Source organism: Petromyzon marinus, unplaced genomic scaffold (genome assembly GCF_048934315.1).
Source record: "Petromyzon marinus isolate PM22_M1 ecotype Great Lakes invasive population unplaced genomic scaffold, UKy_Petmar_22M1.pri1.0 PM_G_Scaffold_105, whole genome shotgun sequence".
Lineage (NCBI taxonomy): Eukaryota > Metazoa > Chordata > Hyperoartia > Petromyzontiformes > Petromyzontidae > Petromyzon > Petromyzon marinus.
The window spans coordinates 285854-308285 of NW_027422657.1; the positions used below are offsets into that span (position 1 = coordinate 285854).

Sequence of the window (22432 nt, forward strand, 5' to 3'; positions counted from 1 at the left end):
TGAAATCACCCTGGAGCTTAGCAATCACGTCATCCGGAGAGCGGCCAGCAGTAATCAGTATCGTGTCATCTGCAAAAAGATTTACCCTGGAATGATCCAGTTCAGTGCCCAAGTCATTGACATAAAGAGAGAACAAGAGGGGGCCGAGGATGGAACCCTGTGGAACCCCTTTTGTTATCTTAACACTGTTTGACCTCCAACCATCTGTGAATACAGTTTGGGTGCGAGAAAAGAGGTAATTTTTTAACCATTGTACTGTGTTCTCGGAAAAACCGAGGCAACTTAGTTTACTAAGCAGGGTGTTGTGGTCAACTGTATTAAAAGCTTTGGACAAGTCAAGAAAAAGACAGGCACAGTACTGCTTATTATCAAGGCTATTGTAAATTTGATTCAAAGAGTCTAATGCAGCAGATGTGGTGCTGTATTTTTTCTGGAAACCAGATTGTTTTAGATGTAGTAGATTGTTGGTGGACAGGAAACCGCTAATTTGGTAGTTCAATAATTTTTCAAAAATTTTCATCAATGGGGACAAAATTGAGATAGGTCGGTAGTTATTGGGATCATCTTTAGGGCCCCCTTTGTGAAGTGGACGGACATAGGAATGTTTCCATTCTAGAGGAACTGATGCTTCTTTGATGGACAGGTTAAAAATATGGGCTATAGGTTTGTATATTAGGTGACCAACAGTTAGTAGAGCAAAGATGGGAAAACTATCCGCTCCGGTAGAGGAGGACCCTTTGAGGTAGGACAGTTGTTTCAGAACATTACTTTCGTGGATTGGTTGGAAACTAAATTCGTTTAATGTTTGGACAGGGGTGTAGGAATTTGCAGGAGCAGGGGTGACTCGCAATACATTATTAAAAAGATTACCAGCTTCAGAAAAATGAAGGTTAAAATTGTCAACTATTTTTTTGGGATCTGAAAAATATTCCCCATTTTGGTGAAGCTCAACGGGCAGATTTTCTGTTTTGGATGCCTTTTCGACATATTTGATTGTTTTCCAAAAAATCCTGGCATTTCCATGTGATTCCAGGAGAGTGGAGGAAAAATAGGCATTTTTTGCATGCCGTATTTTTTGTTATGCATCTATTCCTTAAAATCCTGTATTCTAGCCAGTCATTTACCAAATTACTTTTCTGAGCACATGCCCAAGCCTTGTCCTTAGTTTTCACGAGCTTTGTAATCAAAGGATCATACCATGGTGGGCGGTTGCCTTTAGTTTTAAATCTAACCAACGGAGCATGTTTGTTAAGAATTTGGACAAACGTGTACCTGAAAGTCTCCCAAGCCGTAGTCAGGTTGGGGATATCACAGACCTTATCAATATCCGAGTGAAGCACATCATTTGTAAATGCCTGAGTGCTGAAGTGCCTCAAAGAGTGCTTCTCAACAATTTTAGGGGGGGCTTTGGGTCTGGCTGATGATCCCACACCAAAAATTAAGGAGTGATCACTAAGGTTATTACCCAGAACACCAGTCAGTGCGAAATTGTGAGGGGCATTTGTCAATAGGACGTCAAGCAGAGTTGACTGTCCTGGATTTTTTAGGTTGGGTCTTGTGGGGACATTTATTAATTGAAACAAGTTAAATTCATCTGTAAAATTTGTGGCCATGGCCGGCGGGTTTAGCCAACTCCAATTTAGATCACCCACTAAAATTATTTCACCTTTAGGGAGACCCCCAAAAAGCTCTCTCAGTGCCGATGCAGCTTCAACATCCTTCCCACAAGGCGGTCTATAGCAGCACACTACCAATATCTGTTGATTATTTGGGAGAGTTATTCTGAGAGCCAGACCTTCAAAGCAACATTTTTTAAACAAGGAGTGAGCTGGTGAACATGCAATAGTGTTACGAACATAGATAGCAATTCCACCTCCTTTAGATCCTCGGTCAAGCCGAAAAAGGTTGTAGTTTTCAATCGTAATCTGCAAGTCATTGACGGCAGGAGTGAGAAATGTTTCTGTTAGGCAAAAAATGTCCGGATCAAGATTTGCCACTTCTAGTTTTAGTTGACTTAATTTAATCACAAGCCCTCTGATGTTGACATGTAGAACACCAACACCTTTCCTGCCAGAAAAATCTACAGAATTATACGAGCTCTTTTCATTTGGGCCACGATGAAGCTCAATACCACCCAGGAATAAGAAAAGTAGAATTAACAGTTTGCATAAGTATTTTCTGTGAAAGGATGAAGAGCGGCGAACCTTGGACGAATAGCAGCAGCTCGCAGATGGTGTTATTTTTAAGAGCAGAATGAAGTTTGGAAGGAGTGCTGGTGAAGTAATGGGACAAAGATAGGGTTTAAAAGGATACAATGATGGAGTGTAGAAGTGTCTATGAGCTGTTTCATTTGCAGGTGTAGTGGCAAATCGAGCAACAAGTATTGACGCAAAATAAGGAGGGTAGCCATTTGTAGAGTTGAGTGTGGCACTAGATATGGCCGGGAGAGACAGCAGTAGGACACACAGCAGGAGAATTGCCATCTCTAAAATATCCGGGGTATACACAGATTTACACACAAGTGGAATAGAAAAATATATATACTTGTAGGCCGAGCGTGAGAAAAACGTCTTGCCGCACTCGTCACACATGCACGGCTTCTCGCCCATGTGCTAGGGTTTAACAGCGCCCACCCCCCTCTCCCAGACAGCAGATTCTTGGCTGTTGTGGGCTCGGCTGAACTGCTTGCACCGCCTCCTTTCCCCGCCGCAGGATGGTACTCGAGCTAGCCCTTCTTGAGCTCAGTCGTTTCTTGGCCTGCTCCACGTGAATGAGTTAGCTGCGGGGTTTGCCACGGTGTGACACATCAGCTGAGCATCAGCACGCTCCAGGTACCACTGTCAGCGGCAGGTGGGTAAGCCTCCCAGCAGGTGGGTAGGCCTTCCAGCGGCAGGTGGGTAGGCCTCCCAGCGGCAGGTGGGTAGGCCTCCCAGCAGGTGGGTAGGCCTCCCAGCAGGTGGGGAGGCCTCTCCAGCGGCAGGTGGGTAGGCCTCTCCAGCAGAGTGGGTAGGCCTCCCAGCAGGTGGGTAGGCCTCCCAGCAGGTGGGTAGGCCTCCTAGCGGCAGGTGGGTAGGCCTCTCCAGCGGCAGGTGGGTAGGCCTTCCAGCAGGTGGGTAGGCCTCCCAGCGGCAGGTGGGTAGGCCTCTCCAGCGGCAGGTGGGTAGGCCTCCAAGTAGGTGGGTAGGTCTCTCCAGCAGGTGGGTAGGCCTCCCAGTGGCAGGTGGATAGGCCTCTCCAGCAGGTGGGTAGGCCTCCCAGCGGCAGGTGGATAGGCCTCTCCAGCAGGTGGGTAGGCCTCTCCAGACACGCTCCTCCCACAATGAGCTGCTCCGTAACTAAATAAATTAGAGAATTAACAAATTATGCTAATGTGACCCGTCCCATATGTCGTGGTGCTGAACCCGTCGCAAATAAACTCGCGACGGCTTTAACGGATACATTATGTTAATGAGTCACCGTCACTGGGCGTAGCTTTGCCCAAATAAGGATTGCCACTGGGACGCAATCGGCAGTGACCCAAGCGCACGGTGACGTCACGCTCAAGAGCGCGGTGGAATACCTTGGTGACATGACGTCACTAGCGAGGTACACCTCCCCCTGGCGTTTCACGCCGATGAAGTAATGCTGAGTGGTGACGTCACAGCGGGATTGGAGTTTAAGTTGATTTAGATTAATTTTCATTGCTCCCTCCCTTGGGTGCGTGGGCTCACCTACAACAACAACGTGGACATTATTGTGTATACACTGTGTGTGTGTACACTGTGTGTGTACACTGTGTGTGTGTACACTGTGTGTGTGTACACTGTGTGTGTACACTGTGTGTGTGTACACTGTGTGTGTGTACACAATGTGTGTACACTGTGTGTGTGTGTACACTGTGTATGTACACAATGTGTGTGTTTACACTGTGTGTGTACACTGTGTGTGTGTACACTGTGTGTGTGTGTGTACACTGTGTGTGTACAATGTGTGTACACTGTGTGTACAGTGTGTGTGTCTACACTTTGTGTGTGTTCACTGTGTGTGTACACTGTGTGTATGTACACAATGTGTGTGTGTACACTGTGTGTGTACACTGTGTGTGTGTACACTCTGTGTACAATGTGTGTGTGTACACTGTGTGTGTGTACACTGTGTGTGTACACTGTGTGTGTGTACACTGTGTGTGTACACTGTGTGTGTGTACACTCTGTGTACAATGTGTGTGTACACTGTGTGTGTGTGTACACTGTGTGTACACTGTGTGTGTGTGCACTGTGTACACTGTGTGTGTACACTGTGTGTATACAATGTGTGTACGTACATGTGTGTGTGTACACTGTGTGTGTGTACACTGTGTGTGTGTACACAATGTGTGTGTGTGTGTACACTGTGTGTGTACACTGTGTGTGTAATAGGGGGCACAGGTGGTGCATTGGACGGTCATCTCAGTCAGTCGACCCATGACATTTTTTCATCAATTTATTTTCAATTTATTATTTTAATTTGTTATTATTTTATAATGAAAATGTTAATTTATTATTTTTATATTTTATTTTTCTATCTACGTGACTTTACCGAAAGAACTAGGAATATGGTAGCGCATTCTCTATTCGTTGCCGAGGTTCAAATCCGACAGGCATATCTGGCTACCCCAGTAACATTCACCACAACATGCGCAGTCTGCTTAACAGCGGATGTCAAACAAACCACTGTATCACTCACAACGCACATTGCATGTTGGTGTCACGGTCAAAATTGTGGCAATTCTAGTAACACTATCCAGAAACTCCACAAGGAGATGACGCGTCAATGATCGCCCCCTATCGACACTCATGTCCACGTGCAGGCCGGTGCAGGGCCACCTTGTGCCACACAGGGGCAGCTGCCACTAGGGGGCGCCCTTCTATTGTTTGAGATGAGGTTCGATACGAAACACCGAATGCTTGAGAGTTTAATTGTCTCTCGCTCCTGCTCACAGATTTACCCAGCCCACGGCTCCACAGATACCAGCCGCTCCTCCTGGGCAGGTTCGGTTACGTACGGTGCGAAATAAGTTCCAGATACAGACACACAGAGACTCACACAGATACACACACAGACACTCACACAGAGACTCACACAGAGACACACACAGAGACACACACAGAGACTCACACAGAGACTCACACAGATACACACACAGAGACACACACAGATACACACACAGAGACTCACACAGAGTTTCACACAGATACACACACAGAGACTCACACAGATACACACACAGAGACTCACACATAGACTCACACAGATACACACGCAGATACACACACAGATACACACACAGAGACTCACACAGACACACACACAGAGACTCACACAGATACAACAACAACAACAACCGCCATTCGCCACTAAGTGGCGGTGACGTCACCACGACGCTTGTGCCAGGCTATGTGCACCCTGAGGCCATGTGAAGTGTCGAACGCCCGCTGGCAGGAGGTCACGGGGCAGACCCAGGTGCCACGGGTGACTGGCTGACAGACATGACTGGCTGATGCACCACCTGTGCCCCCTACTGTGCCAACCTGCTGTGCTTTAGCCACCCGGCGCTCCGCTCGCTGTTGTGAGCGTCGCTCCTCCGCCCTCCGTTGTTGTTGGAGGGCGACTGCCTCCAACTGCCCAGTAGCATCCTTCACGAGCCTCCTCCACAGAGGCCGATCTTGACACCGCTGGTACCAGTCATCGGCAAGTCCACTCAGCTCCACGTCCTCCTGTACCACATCACTCCATCTCTTCTCTAGCCCGTGCCGCGCCCGCTAAGCCCCCTCAATCCGGCCAAACAAAAGCTGTTTCGGCATGCGGTGGCTGGGCATGCGGGCTACATGACCCAGCCATCGCAGCCTTGCCTGCCGGAGGAGCTCACCGATGGGACCCTGCCCAGATCTTTCAAGGATTTGTGAGCTCCTCACACAATCCAGTCTGGTTAAACCCAGGATGGATCGTAGGCAGGCCAGCCTAAATGTTTCTAACCGGCGTAGATGTTCCATTAGGGGGGTCCACGTTTCGCAAGCGTAGAGAAGGGAGGGAATGACCGTGGCCGAGAAGACCTGAAGCTTAGTGCGGAGCGACAGACCAGGTAGCGTCCACACAGCGTTATGCAACCGATGAAAAGATATTGCCGCTCGACTGATTCAGAGTGAGACCTCTGCTGTTAAACTGGAGCCAGTCATAAGCACACTGCCCAGGTATGGGAAACTCTCCACTCTCTCCACAACTGCCCCATCACCGATTGGGAGTTGTGGGGGTGGAGTGTCCGTTGGTACAAAATACCCAGGCAGGTGCTTAGTTTTGGTGGGGCTGATGGTAAGGCCCCACCACTCCGTGGCACACTCTAGTTTCAGCAGCAGCGCCTCCAATTTCTCCTCTGAGTGAGCTGCTATTACCAGGTCGTCGGCATACATAACGTGGTTGACCAATAGGGAGCCATCCCTTGACCGCACCCGGGCATCGATCAGCCTCCCATTCTACCTGTACCAGATGGAAATTCCTCGGGTACAGCTACTGAAGGCTTCACGAACTACGTGGTCGAAATAGATGTTAAATAATGTTGGAGCCAGAGGACATCCCTGTTGCACCCCAAGGTGTACAGGGAATGGCTCTGACTCCCGGCCACGTAGTTTTACCCGGGCCCGCTCACTATCATGAAGGTCCTTAATGATCATGAGCAGAGGCTCAGGGATTCCGAAAATACGAAGAACAACCCAGAGCCCAGGCCTATTGATGGTATCATAGGCCTTGACCAGGTCAATGGAGCAGAGATGTAGGTCTTGTTGGAATTCCCTACACTTCTGCTGTAGCACACGGGCAGAATATATGGCATCTGTTCAGGACCGCCCTTTCCTGAAACCGTATTGGAGCTCCGCCAGCTTCTCCTCAGTGTGCCTAGCAAGGCAATGTTGAATAATCCTTGAGATTCCCCTGTAGTTGTTACAGTCTGTGCGGTCCCCCTTCTTCCAATCCTGCAGAACCCATCCAGTGGTCCAGACTGTTGTTATGATGTCATGTAGGGCAGTCTGTGCACAAACGCCACAATCCCTCAGCATTTCGCTTGTGAGATCATTTCTGCCCGGTGCCTTTCCTGGTTTCAGGCTCTGGATCGCCTTCAGTACTTCCTCAATGGATGGCACCTCAGCCAGCCACTCACAGGGAGTGACTTCTTCCTCCAATATTTGAGGCACAGCAGCCTCAGCAGGGTCATCCCCACTTTGTCCCATGATGTTTTCCAGGCTGAGGGATTCCCCCTCCCCCAGGACCTCACAGAAATGCTAAGCAAATCTGCAAACCTGTTCCTGGGGGTCGGAGATCGGATCACCGTTCTTTCCCCTAATGATGGTAATAGGTGTGGCCCTGCAGGTTACTTTTTTGATGGAGTTAAATAGAGATTTGTGATCGCGGGCCATTGAGGCAGACTCCATCTCCACAGCAACCCGCGACCACCACCCATCCTTGCAGCGCCTCACGGCTCTCCGAACCTCCGAGCGAAGGCTGCGGTAAGCCTCCTCATTCTCCGACGTGGGATGCTGTAGCCGATGAGCATGGGCCTGTCGCTTTTTCTCAACCATCCTGAACACCTCCTCTGTCAGCCAGGGTCTCTGGGGAGGTCTGGACCGCGTACCCAAAGCAGCCATACACACACACAAAGATAAAGATCCCCCATATAGCCTTAACAGACTGTAGGGGCAAGTGCTGTTAGCGAGCACCTATGAAGGTCGGAACGGTACACGAGGGGGTGGGTGGCCAGCACCACGCCCGACCGCCTTTGTCTCCCTAGTGGCAATGTTTACACACCGCACCAGGTACTCATTTGAGGCTGAGTCGACCTAGGGGAGGCCCAGGACCGGTTCAGATAATCGTTACTGACGGTGTTGGCCGTGAGCGGGAATCAAACCCGGGTCGCCGGGTTCGTAGCGCAGCGTAGCGCTAACCGTTACACTACCGCTCCCACACACACGCACACACATACATACACACATACACACACACACTCAGACACTCGCACTCAAACACCTTTGTACCTTCACCTCCACTCTCCCTCACACACTGTGAGGAGCGCCCCCACGCACTTCACTTGTGCTCATCAAAGACCAAGATCCCCTGTAGAGCCTTCAACAGACTGTTGGGGCAAGCGCTGTTAGCGAGCAGCACCTATGATGGGCAGGCGCAGCGTACGAGGGGCTGGCGTGGCCAACACCACCACCACGCCCGGATCTTTCATGCTCACACCTTCACCCACTCATACATGCACACACACTCACACTCTCCTCTCACGCTCACCTTTCCTCTCCCCACCCCCTCTCCCTCACACACTCACTCACTCACCACTCCCCACACACCCACCCACCTCTCCCCACACACTCACTTATTCACCTGTCACACCCACACTCACCTCTCCACCACACACACACTCACCCCCCCTCACTCTCACCTTCCCTCTCCCCACCCCCTCTCCCTCCCTCCCTCTCCCTCATGCACTCACTCACCTCTTCCCACACACTCACCCACCTCTCCCGACACACATCCACACTCACTCACCTCTCCCCACACACACACACGCACTCACTCACCTCTCACACCCACACTCACTCACCTCTCCACCACACACTCACTCACTCACCCCTCACACCCACACTTACCCACCTCTCCACCACACACACTCACACTCACCTCACCACACACACACACTCACCTCTCACACCCACACTCACCCACCTCTCCACCACACACACACTCACTCACCTCTCACACCCACACTCACTCACCTCTCCACCACACACACACACTCACCTCTCACACCCACACACACTCACCCACCTCTCCACCACACACACACTCACACTCACCCACCTCTCCACCACACATACACTCGCTCACCTCTCACACCCACACTCACTCACCTCTCCACCACACACTCACTCACTCACCTCTCACACCCACACTCACTCACCTCTCCACCACACACTCACCCACCTCTCCACCACACACTCACTCACCTCTTACACTCACACTCACCTCACCACACACACACACTGACCTCTCACACCCACACTCACCCACCTCTCCACCACACACACACTCACCTCTCACACCCACACTCACTCACCTCTCCACCACACACACACCCACCTCTCGACCACACACACACTCACCTCTCACACCCACACTCACCTCTCCACCACACACTCACCCACCTCTCCACCACACACACACTCACTCACCTCTCACACTCACTCCCCTCTCCCCACCCACACACACTCACCCACCTCTCCACCACACACACACTCACACTCACCCACCTCTCCACCACACACACACTCACTCACCTCTCACACCCACACTCACTCACCTCTCCACCACACACACACCCACCTCTCGACCACACACACACTCACCTCTCACACCCACACTCACTCACCTCTCCACCACACACTCACCCACCTCTCCACCACACACACACTCACTCACCTCTCACACTCACACTCACTCACCTCTCCACCACACACACACACTCACTTAACCTCTCACACCCACACTCACCCACCTCTCCACCACACACTCACTCACCTCTTACACTCACACTCACCTCACCACACACACACACTCACCTCTCACACCCACACTCACCCACCTCTCCACCACACACACACTCACCTCTCACACCCACACTCACTCACCTCTCCACCACACACACACCCACCTCTCGACCACACACACACTCACCTCTCACACCCACACTCACCTCTCCACCACACACTCACCCACCTCTCCACCACACACACACTCACTCACCTCTCACACTCACACACACTCACCTCTCCACCACACACACACACTCACTTAACCTCTCACACCCACACTCACCCACCTCTCCACCACACACACATTCACTCAGCTCTCACACCCACACTCACCTCTCCACCACACACACACTCACTCACCTCTCACACCCACACTCACCCACCTCTCCACCACACACACACTCACTCACCTCTCACACCCACACTCACCCACCTCTCCACCACACACACTCACCTCTCCCCACCCACACACACTCACCCACCTCTCCACCACACACACACTCACTCACCTCTCACACCCACACTCACCCACCTCTCCACCACACACTCACTCACCTCTTACACTCACACTCACCTCACCACACACACACACTCACCTCTCACACCCACACTCACCCACCTCTCCACCACACACACACTCACCTCTCACACCCACACTCACTCACCTCTCCACCACACACACACCCACCTCTCGACCACACACACACTCACCTCTCACACCCACACTCACCTCTCCACCACACACTCACCCACCTCTCCACCACACACACACTCACTCACCTCTCACACTCACTCCCCTCTCCCCACCCACACACACTCACCCACCTCTCCACCACACACACACTCACACTCACCCACCTCTCCACCACACACACACTCACTCACCTCTCACACCCACACTCACTCACCTCTCCACCACACACACACCCACCTCTCGACCACACACACACTCACCTCTCACACCCACACTCACTCACCTCTCCACCACACACTCACCCACCTCTCCACCACACACACACTCACTCACCTCTCACACTCACACACACTCACCTCTCCACCACACACACACACTCACTTAACCTCTCACACCCACACTCACCCACCTCTCCACCACACACACATTCACTCAGCTCTCACACCCACACTCACCTCTCCACCACACCCACACTCACTCACCTCACCACACACTCACTCACTCACCTCTCACACTCACACTCACTCACTCACCTCTCCACCACACACACATACTCACCTCTCACACTCACCCACCACTACACCACACACACACACTCACTCACCTCTCACACCCACACTCACCTCTCCACCACACACACACTCACACTCACCCACCTCACCACACACTCACTCACTCACCTCTCACACTCACTCACTCACCTCTCCACCACACACCACACTCACTCACTCACCTCTTACACCCACACTCACCTCTCCACCACACACACGCCACACTCACTCACCTCACCACACACTCACTCACCTCACCACACACTCACTCACTCACCTCTCCACCACACACACACCACACTCACTCACCTCTCCCCACACACTCACTCACTCACCTCTCACACCCACACTCAGCCACCTCTCACACTCACACTCACCTCACCACACACACACTCACCTCTCACACCCACACTCACCCACCTCTCCACCACACACACACACACCTCTCACACCCACACTCACTCACCTCTCCACCACACACACAAACACTCACCTCTCACACCCACACACACTCACCCACCTCTCCACCACACACACACTCACCCACCTCTCCACCACACACACACTCACTCACCTCTCACACTCACCTCACCACACACACACACTCACCTCTCACACCCACGCTCACCCACCTCTCCACCACACACACACACACTCACCTCTCCCCACCCACACACACTCACCCACCTCTCCACCACACACACACTCACACTCACCCACCTCTCCACCACACACAAACACTCACTCACCTCTCACACCCACACTCACTCACCCCTCCACCACACACACACTCACTCACCTCTCCACCACACACACACTCACCTCTCACACCCACACTCACTTACCTCTCCACCACACACTCACCCACCTCTCCACCACACACACACACACACTCACCTCTCCACCACACTCACCCACCTCTCCACCACACACACACTCACTCACCTCTTACACTCACCCACCTCTCCACCACACACACACTCACTCACCTCTTACACTCACACTCACCTCACCACATACACACACTCACCTCTCACACCCACACTCACCCACCTCTCCACCACACACACACTCACTCACCTCTCACACCCACACTCACCCACCTCTCCACCACACACACACTCACTCACCTCTCACACCCACACTCACCCACCTCTCCACCACACACACTCACCTCTCCCCACCCACACACACTCACCCACCTCTCCACCACACACACACTCACTCACCTCTCACACCCACACTCACTTACCTCTCCACCACACACTCACCCACCTCTCCACCACACACACACACACTCACCTCTCACACCCACACTCGCTTACCTCTCCACCACACACTCACCCACCTCTCCACCACACACACTCACCTCTCCACCACACTCACCCACCTCTCCACCACACACACACACACTCACCTCTCACACCCACACTCGCTTACCTCTCCACCACACACTCACCCACCTCTCCACCACACACTCACCCACCTCTCCACCACACTCACCCACCTCTCCACCACACACACACTCACTCACCTCTCACACCCACACTCACCTCTCCACCACACCCACACTCACTCACCACACACTCACTCACTCACCTCTCACACTCACACTCACTCACTCACCTCTCCACCACACACACATACTCACCTCTCACACTCACCCACCACTACACCACACACACACACTCACTCACCTCTCACACCCACACTCACCTCTCCACCACACACCACACTCACTCACCTCTTACACCCACACTCACCTCTCCACCACACACACACCACACTCACTCACCTCACCACACACTCACTCACCTCACCACACACTCACTCACTTAATATCTCCCTGCCACCCACGCTGCGCGCCGTCGCAGGAGCGAACGCGCAGCGTCGTCAAGTTCGACCTGCGCACGCGCGTCAAGGGCGGCGAGGCGTTCATCCCCAACGCCAACTACTACGACACTTCGCCCTACCGCTGGGGCGGCAAGTCCGACATCGACCTGGCGGCCGACGAGCGCGGCCTCTGGGTCATCTACGCCACGGAGCAGAACCACGGGCGCATGGTGGTGAGCCGCTTAAATCCGCGCGCGATGCGCGTCGAGGCCTCCTTCGAGACGGCCTACGTCAAGCGCTTGGCCTCCGACGCCTTCATGGCGTGCGGCGTCCTCCACGTCCTGCGCTCGACTTACGAGGACGACGGAGGGGCGGACGCCGCCGGAGGAGGAGGAGGAGAAGGAGGGGGGACGAGCGACCGCATCGACTACGTGTACGACACCGACTCGCGGCGGGACGCTCGCGTCTCCGTCCCATTCCCCAACCCGTTCCGGTTCATCACGTCGGTGCAGTACAACACGCGCGACCGCGCCCTCTACGTGTGGAACAACCACCACGCGCTGCGCTACGCGCTGCGCTTCGGCACGCGGGACCCCGCTGCGGGTGAGCGGGAGGGTGTCGGTGGGGTTTGTTGTGGGTTGGGGGGAGCGGGGGGGGGGTGTGGAAGAGTGGGGTGGTGGGGAGCGGTTGGATTGGAGTTTGAAAGTCCGCTTTGTCTTCTTTGGTTCTTTCGGTAAAGTCACGTAGAATGAGAATAAAATAATAAATTGATAAAATAAAATAACACAATAATATTCTCACGACGTTTCGGCCACAACACAAGCGGCCTTCATCAGGTGAAGGGACGAGACTGTCTGGTAGGACAGCGCTGGAGTGAAAAAAAGCCACGTTCAGATCACGACCTTTAAGCTGTGTCAGAAGAAACAAAGCGCCTTGGCAAAGGAATTAGCATATAATTTAGCATTGAAATGGCCGAGTGATTAGCTTGTGACTGGTCACAGAAATAGCTATGTTTAAAGTCAGAGCATACACATTCACCGAAGCACCTAGTACAAATCAAACAGGAGAATTTAGCATTGAAATAACTAGCCGAATTTAGCATTGAAATAACTGAGTGATTAGCTAGTGACTGGTCACAGAAATGGCTATGTTGAAGTCAAGGTCTACACATCTGAGCTATTCACAGTAACTGGGTATACAATACAATGTATAATGAATACTATATAGTGAACCAATAAAAAACTAAAATATAAATTACCTTAATGTTATCAATAAACTCAATATTCTCCAATCAGCTAAGCTACCAACAATAAGTCGTTATATATCACAATGCTATATGGCGAAAAAATGGGTGGATTCTTACCCTCAACTTTAGCAACACGGATCGCTACGGGCCCCGTTCAGACGGACGACTTCATCCAAGGTCGGAACAGAGGAGGGGGAGAGAGACAGCTGCGAGGCGCTATTATACTCCATGTTGTAAACCATACCATTAACCGTGGTGTGAGAGGTATTAAGAGTCAATGCTGGTGAAAGAGCTGCGGTCTGAAGGTCATCGTAAAATACAATTAATTAAGACCGGAATTGGTTTAAAACATCTTTCCAATGGTTACTAAGCCAGAATCCATCTTCTCGGTTGAAATTGTCTCTGTGCTTGTATATGTGAATGGCCTCATGAACGAATCTCTCATGGTAGCCGGTTGGTTTGCAAAGAACCTCCGTCTTGGAGTAGTCAATGTCATGTGAGCCCACTGAATTATAACAGTGATCTGCCATGGCAGAGGAGTTCGTCCTACCGTGAACTCAAGCACGTACACCAGGCTCTCAGGGCTAATGGCTACTCCGACTACACAATCCGCAAAGCCATCACTCCAGTCATGAAGAAGGATCATCTTGTGGAGCCACTGAAAACCATCACCTTACCCTACATTGCAGGGGTCACTAAAAAGATCTCCAAAATCCTGAATAAACACAAGATCCAGGTCCGATTCAACACAGTACATAAAATCCGTGATTTAGTTCCATCTGTAAAAGATGCTGTTCCAGACATACAGTACCCGGGCGTTTACAAACTAAAGTGCCTCTGTGGTAGTAGCTACATTGGAGAAACCAAAAGACATATCTCGGACCGCATCCGCGAACATAAAGCAGACTTGACACACGGTAGGACGAACTCCTCTGCCGTGGCAGATCACTGTTATAATTCAGTGGGCTCACATGACATTGACTTCTCCAAGATGGAAGTTCTTTGCAAACCAACCGACTACCATGAGAGATTCGTTCATGAGGCCATTCACATATACAAGCACAGAGACAATTTCAACCGAGAAGATGGATTCTGGCTTAGTAACCACTGGAAAGATGTTTTAAATCATTTCTGTTCTTAATTAATTGTATTTTTACGATGACCTTCAGACCGCAGCTCTTTCGCCAGCATTGCCTCTTAATACCTCTCACACCACGGTTAATGGTATGGTTTTACAACATGGAGTATACTAGGGCCTCGCAGCTGTCTCTCTCCCCCTCCTCTGTTCCGACCATGGACGAACTCGTCCGTCTGAACGGGGCCCGTAGCTATCCGTGGTGCTGAAGTTGAGGGTAAGAATCCACCCATTTTTTCGCCATATAGCATTGTGATATATAACGACTTATTGTTGGTAGCTTAGCTGCTTGGAGAATATAGAGTTTATTGATAACATGAAGGTAATTTATATTTTAGTTTTTATTGGTTCACTATATAGTACTGTGAATAGCTCAGATGTGTAGGCCTTGACTTCAACATAGTCATTTCTGTGACCAGTCACTAGCTAATCACTCAGTTATTTCAATGCTAAATTCGCCTAGTTATTTCAATGCTAAATTCTCCTGTTTGATTTGTACTAAGTGCCTCGGTGAATGTGTATGGTCTGACTTTAACGTAGCTATTTCTGTGAGCAGTTACAAGCTAATCACTCAGCTATTTCAATGCTAAATTCTATGTTAATTTCATTGTCAAGGGGTGCCTCTGCGGATGTGTATGCTTTAACTTTTAACATAACTATTTCTGTGACCAGTCACAAGCTAATCATTCAGCCATTTCAATGCTAAATTATATGCTAATTCCTTTGTCAAGGCGCTTTGTTCCTCTCACACAGCTTAAAGGCCGTGATCTGAACGTGGCTCTTTCACTCCAGCACTGTCCTACCAGACAGTCTCGTCCCTTCACCTGATGAAGGCCGCTTGTGTTGTGGCCGAAACGTCGTGAGAATATTATTTATTATTTTATTCTCATTCTACGTGACTTTACCGAAAGAACCAAAGAATATGAAACATTGGGGTAATTTATATTTTAGTTTTTTATTGGTTTACTATGTAGTATTCATTATATAGTGTAGTGTATACCCAGTTACTGTGAATTGCTCAGATGTGTAGGCTTTGACTTTAACATAGCCATTTCTGTGACCAGTCACAAGCTAATCACTCAGTTATTTCAATGCTAAATTCTCCTAGTTATTTCAATGCTAAATTCTCCTGTTTGATTTGTACTAGGTGCCTCTGTGAATGTGTATGCTTTGACTTTAACATAGCCATTTCTGTGACTAGTCACAAGCGAATCACTCAGCTATTTCAATGCTAAATTCTATGCTAATTCCTTTGTCAATGGGTGCCTCTGTGGATGTGTATGCTTTGACTTTAACATAGCCATTTCTGTGACCAGTCACAAGCTAATCACTCAGCCATTTCAATGCTAAATTCTATGCTAATTCCTTTGTCAAGGCGCTTTGTTTCTTCTCACACAGCTTAAAGGTCGCGATTACAGCGTGGCTTTGTTCGCTCCAGCGCTGTCCTCCAGACAGTCTCGTCCCTTCACCTGATGAAGACCGCTTTGTGTTGTGGCCGAAACGTCGTGAGAATTTTATTGTGTTATTTTATTTTATAAATGTATTATTTTATTCTCATTCTACGTGACTTTACCGAAAGAACCAAAGAAGACCCATAGACTACTCACACAGAGACCCATAGACTACTCACACAGAGACCCACAGACTCACACAGAGACCCATAGACTACTCACATAGAGACCCATGGACTACTCACACAGAGACCCACAGACTCACACAGAGACCAATAGACTACTCACACAGAGACCCATAGACTACTCACACAGAGACCCATAGACTCAGACAGAGACCCATAGACTCATCACACAGACACCCATAGACTACTCACAGAGAGACCCATAGACTCACACAGAGACCCATAGACTCATCACACAGACACCCATAGACTACTCACACAGAGACCCATAGACTCACACAGAGACCCATAGACTCATCACACCGAGACCCATAGACTACTCACATAGAGACCCATAGACTACTCACACAGAGACCCATAGACTCACCACACAGACACCCATAGACTACTCACACAGAGACCCATAGACTACTCGCACAGAGACCCATAGACTCATCACACAGACACCCATAGACTACTCACACAGAGACCCATAGACTACTCACACAGAGACCCATAGACTCACACAGACACCCATAGACTCACACAGAGACCCATAGACCACTCACACAGAGACCCATAGACTCACACAGACACCCATAGACTCACACAGAGACCCATAGACTACTCACACAGAGACCCATAGACTACTCACACAGAGACCCATAGACTCACACAGAGACCCATAGACTCATCATACAGACACCCATAACCTACTCACACAGACACCCATAGACTCACACAGAGACCCATAGACTACTCACACAGAGACCCATAGACTCATCACACAGACACCCATAGACTACTCACACAGACACCCATAGACTTCTCAGACAGAGACCCATAGACTCACACAGAGACCCAAAGCTGATGTAGATGCTACTGGTTCTTCACGTTCTGCAGATGTAGATGCCACTGGTTCTTCACGTTCTGCAGATATAGATGCCACTGGTTCTTCACGTTCTGCAGATGTAGATGCCACTTGTTCTTCACCTTTTACAGATGTAGATTACACTAATTCTTCACGCTCTGCAGATGTAGATGCCACTGGTTCTTCACGCTCTGCAGATGTAGATGCCACTAATTCTTCACGTTCTGCAGATGTAGATGCCACTGGTTCTTCACGTTCTGCAGATGTAGATGCCACTGGTTCTTCACGTTCTACAGATGTAGATGCCGCTGGTTCTTCACGCTCTGCAGATGTAGATGCCGCTGGTTCTTCACGCTCTGCAGATGTAGATGCCACTGGTTCTTCACTGTCTGCAGATGTAGATGCCACTGGTTCTTCACGCTCTGCAGATGTAGATGCCACTGGTTCTTCATGTTCTGCAGATGTAAATGACACTGGATCTTCACGTTCTGCAGATGTAGAGGCCACTGGTTCTTCGCGTTCTGCAGATGTAGATGCCACTGGTTCTTCACGTTCTACAGATGTAGATGCCACTGGTTCTTCATCTTCTACAGATGTAGATGCCACTGGTTCTTCACGTTCTACAGATGTAGATCCCACTGGTTCTTCACGTTCTGCAGATGTAGATGCCACTGGTTCTTCACATTCTGTAGATGTAGATGGCACTGGTTCTTTACATTCTGCAGATGTACATGTCACTGGTTTTTCGTATTCTATTGATATTAATGTCACTGGTTCTTCTCGTTTTGCAGATGTAGATGCCACTGGTTCTTCACCTTCTGGAGATGTAGATGCCACTGGTTCTTCACCTTCTGGAGATGTAGATACCACTGGTTCTTCACGTTCTACAGATGTAGAGGCCACTGGTTCTTCACGTTCTGCCACTGGTTCTTCACGTTCTACAGATGTAAATGACACTGGATCTTCACATTCTACAGATGTAAATGACACTGGATCTTCACGTTCTACCGATGTAGACGCCACCACCGCCGTCTGTTGCACGCCGGTTGAACTCACGACTTTCGGTCTGAACAGGCAACTGGACACACGAACAGGTTTGTTCGCATCTCTGAATGTTGCATGTGTGTGTGTCCGTGTACATTTGTGCGTGCATGCACATGTGTTGGTGCGTGTCTGTCCGTGTGCGTGTGCATGGTTGTCTGTCCGTATGCGTGTGCGTGCGTGTGCGTGTGTGTGTGTGCGTGCATGTCCGTGTGTGTGTGTGTGCGTGTCCGTGTGTGTGTCCGTGTGTGTGTCCCTGTTCTGGCCACCCATCCCCTCGTTTGTCACAATCACGGCCTTCACAGCTGCTGATACTCGCTAACGGCACCTGCCCCGACAGTCCGCCGGGGCCTTTACGGGGGAGACTTTGTCTCCGTCCGTCCCTTCGTCTCGCTCCCTCGACCCGCAACGCCCGGGTGCGAGCGCCACGAGCCTCAAAGCGCACCAAGCCTGGCGCATGTGGTCATCGCGGCGGTTGTCGTCGTCGTGCTACGGCGGCACGCTGACGCCACGCGGGGGATCGTTGTTGTGCCACGCAGAGAAGGCGGCGGCGGCGGGCCGGGCCAGCTGGGCCGCTCCGGCCGCGATCCTCGCCGTGTCCCTCGCCCTGGTGGCCACGCTGCTGCTGCTGCTGCTGCTCTACCGCCGCCGACGCCGCCGGCAGCAGCAGCATTGGCAGGAGCCCTGGGGCCCCACGTGAGTCGCTCGCTTCTCTCGGACGTGGGGCGGACGTCGGCGGTGCCCGCGGGGTCATCTTTGTGACGACCTGCCGTTGTGCCCCCCCCCACCACCCCCCCCACTACCCCCTCACTACCCCCCCACTACCCCCCCACTACCCACATGCGTGCAGGGAGGATCCCCCCACTCTCCCCAAGGCACCGCAGAGAAACGCGGAGGGCGACCGTGGCTACGTGAGTGGCACACCGCCAGGACACAGAGGGGTGTATAGTGTAGTGTATAGTGTAGTGTGTAGTGTAGTGTATAGTGTAGTGTGTAGTGTAGTGTATAGTTTAGTGTGTAGTGTAGTGTATAGTGTAGTGTATAGTGTAGTGTATACTAGTGTAGTGTATAGTGTAGTGTATAGTAGTGTATAGTGTGTAGTGTAGTGTATAGTGTAGTGTGTAGTGTATAGTGTAGTGTATAGTGTAGTGTATACTAGTGTAGTGTGTATAGTATAGTGTAGTGTATAGTAGTGTATAGTAGTGTAGTGTATAGTAGTGTGTAGTGTAGTGTATAGTGTAGTGTATAGTGTAGTGTATAGTAGTGTAGTGTATAGTGTAGTGTATAGTGTAGTGTATATATAGAGACACACTTAGACTCGACCTAAAGCTTTCGTGACTGCAGGAATTCATTTTCTTTGGGTCTTTCGGTAAAGTTGTGCCCACTTCGTTTATGACCCTTGGGCTACACCCAACTTTAAAACTTTAAAACAGCCTGCTGCCTGCTCAGCAACTTTCTTCCCCCTCGTTTCGCCTCCTGATGACGATTGCCAAATTAATACCCACAGACTCACCACACAGAAACCCATAGACTCACCAGACAGATACCCACAGACTCACCACACAGAGACCCACAGACTCACCAGACAGATACCCACAGACTCACCACACAGAGACCCACAGACTCACCAGACAGATACTCACAGACTCACCACACAGAGACCCACAGACTCACCAGACAGAGACCCACAGACTCACCACACAGAGACCCACAGACTCACCACATAGAGACCCACAGACTCACCACACAGAGACCCACAGACTCACCACACAGAGACCCACAGACTCACCACACAGAGACCCACAAATTCACCACACAGAGACCCACAGACTCACAACACAGAGACCCACAGACTCACCACACAGAGATCCACAGACTCGCCACACAGAGACCCACAGACTCACCACACAGAGACACCCACAGACTCACCACACAGAGACCGACAGACTCACCACACAGAGACCCACAGACTCACCACACACTGTGCGTGTTGTGGGGATGCTCCGTGTGTAGTTGCTAATGCTAGAGAGTGGCAACAAGGCGGATATGGAGCTGCACGAGTTGCCACCGCAGCCTCAGCACCAAGACAGCGGAGCTGGCAGCTACGACTACACGGTGAGGAGGGGTGGGTGGCGAGCGAGCGAGCGGTGAGCGAGTGTCCGCCCACTGCTTAGGCTGAGTGAGCGATCCGCTTCTGGCCACCCCAGTGGGTGGGGGGTGGGGGTGGGGTCGGTCACCGTCTCTCTAATTTATTCCGACCCCCGCAGGTTTTCACAGACGAAGATGACGATGAGGAGTGGAAGGAAGATTTTTGAGAAGCGGCTCGGGGTGGGGCGGGGGGGGAGGAGCGAGAGTGCTCCACCTTGCCGTGTTCCGCCTTGCCGTGCTCCACCTTGCCGTGCCCCGCCTTGCCGTGCCTCCGGTTGCCGGCGGCAACGCCGGGGATTGTCGCTTCGCGAGCGGGTGAACCCCCACCCCCCCGTAAGAACCAAGAAGAATTGTTGTTGTTGTTGTTGTTTGATCCCAACTGAGCGATGTTTTTCAGCATTGGGGGATATTTGCCTTGTGCCGGTTACAATCGGTGCCCCGAGTTTGGCTTTTCACTTTTTTTTGGGTGGGGTGGGGGTGGGAATTTTGTTTTACAAAAGAGCTCTCCGTTACCGGACGCAGTTTTTTGTTATTTTATTTTAGTCTTCGCGACGGTCTCTCACCTCCCAGCGCTTTCCCCCGGCGTTGTGCCGCTGGACGGGAGGCGACCAGGCGTCGTGCCAGGGAGCCAGGGAGAAGGGGGTGGGGGGAGAATTTAAATTCGCCCTCGCGTGGCCGGGGGTCGACGAGCGGCGACATCGGCACGGTCCGTCACGACGTCCGGCACCGAGAGGGAGTTCCGCATGTTTATATTATTGTTTTACCGGGGCGACAGGCGGCGTCACGATGGCGCGTACAACGTCGTGAGCCTTCGTGCGCCACGTCAGCGTCTCGGTTTTTTTATTTCTCCCCGAACCCGGCCAGTTTCATCGGCCGCTCCCACGATGCCGCAGCACTTTCGTAGTTTGACGCTGTTGGTTTTCGGCGAGCCGATATCATCCGGGTTAGATTGTGTGAATGAATAAATGCACAAATGTGGCTGTCGCCTGACGAAGCTGGTTGTTGTGATTGCTGGCGAAATGTCACGGTATCCAGAGTGCTCGCTAACCCACCAGTGTGCTGTACTAGTGTACTACACTACACTATGCATTACACTATATACTACACTATATACTACTATACACTACACTATATACTACACTATACTATACACTACACTATACACTACACTATACATTACACTATACACTACACTATACACTACACTATACTCTACACTATACAATACACTGTACACTACACACTACACTATACACTACACTATACACTACTATACACTACACTATACACTACACTATACACTACACTATACACTACATGATACACTACACTATACACTACACTATACACTACACTATACTATACACTACACTATACACTACTATACACTACACTATACACTACACTACTATACACTACTATACACTACACTATACACTACTATACACTACACTATACACTACACTACTATACACTACTATACACTACTATATACTACACTATACACTACTATACACTACGCAACAAAATGGTCGACAATTTTGTTCCATCACCGAATCATTCCGAGTCCTGGGGCGTTCCATCTCCGCGGTTCTCACCGTTTATATAAAGGTTTGCAGATGGGCGTAGCCCAAGCGCGTCAGCAGCGTGGGTGCGGCAGCAATGCCGACGCAGTAGCAAAGGGATTGCCAGGATATCA

General features: G+C 50.8%; 1 protein-coding gene across 1 annotated transcript; it reads left to right on the forward strand.

Annotated features, from left to right (window-relative positions):
- Positions 1 to 701: 701 nt before the first annotated feature.
- On the forward strand, positions 702 to 21723 carry LOC142908868 (uncharacterized). The gene is made up of 7 exons (XM_076059509.1): positions 702 to 722; positions 12719 to 13280; positions 18336 to 18638; positions 19125 to 19281; positions 19436 to 19496; positions 20599 to 20700; positions 20853 to 21723. Exons 1-7 carry the CDS (start codon positions 702 to 704, stop codon positions 20898 to 20900), a joined length of 1254 nt encoding a protein of 417 aa, XP_075915624.1. The 3' UTR covers positions 20901 to 21723.
- The last annotated feature ends 709 nt before the right edge of the window (positions 21724 to 22432 follow it).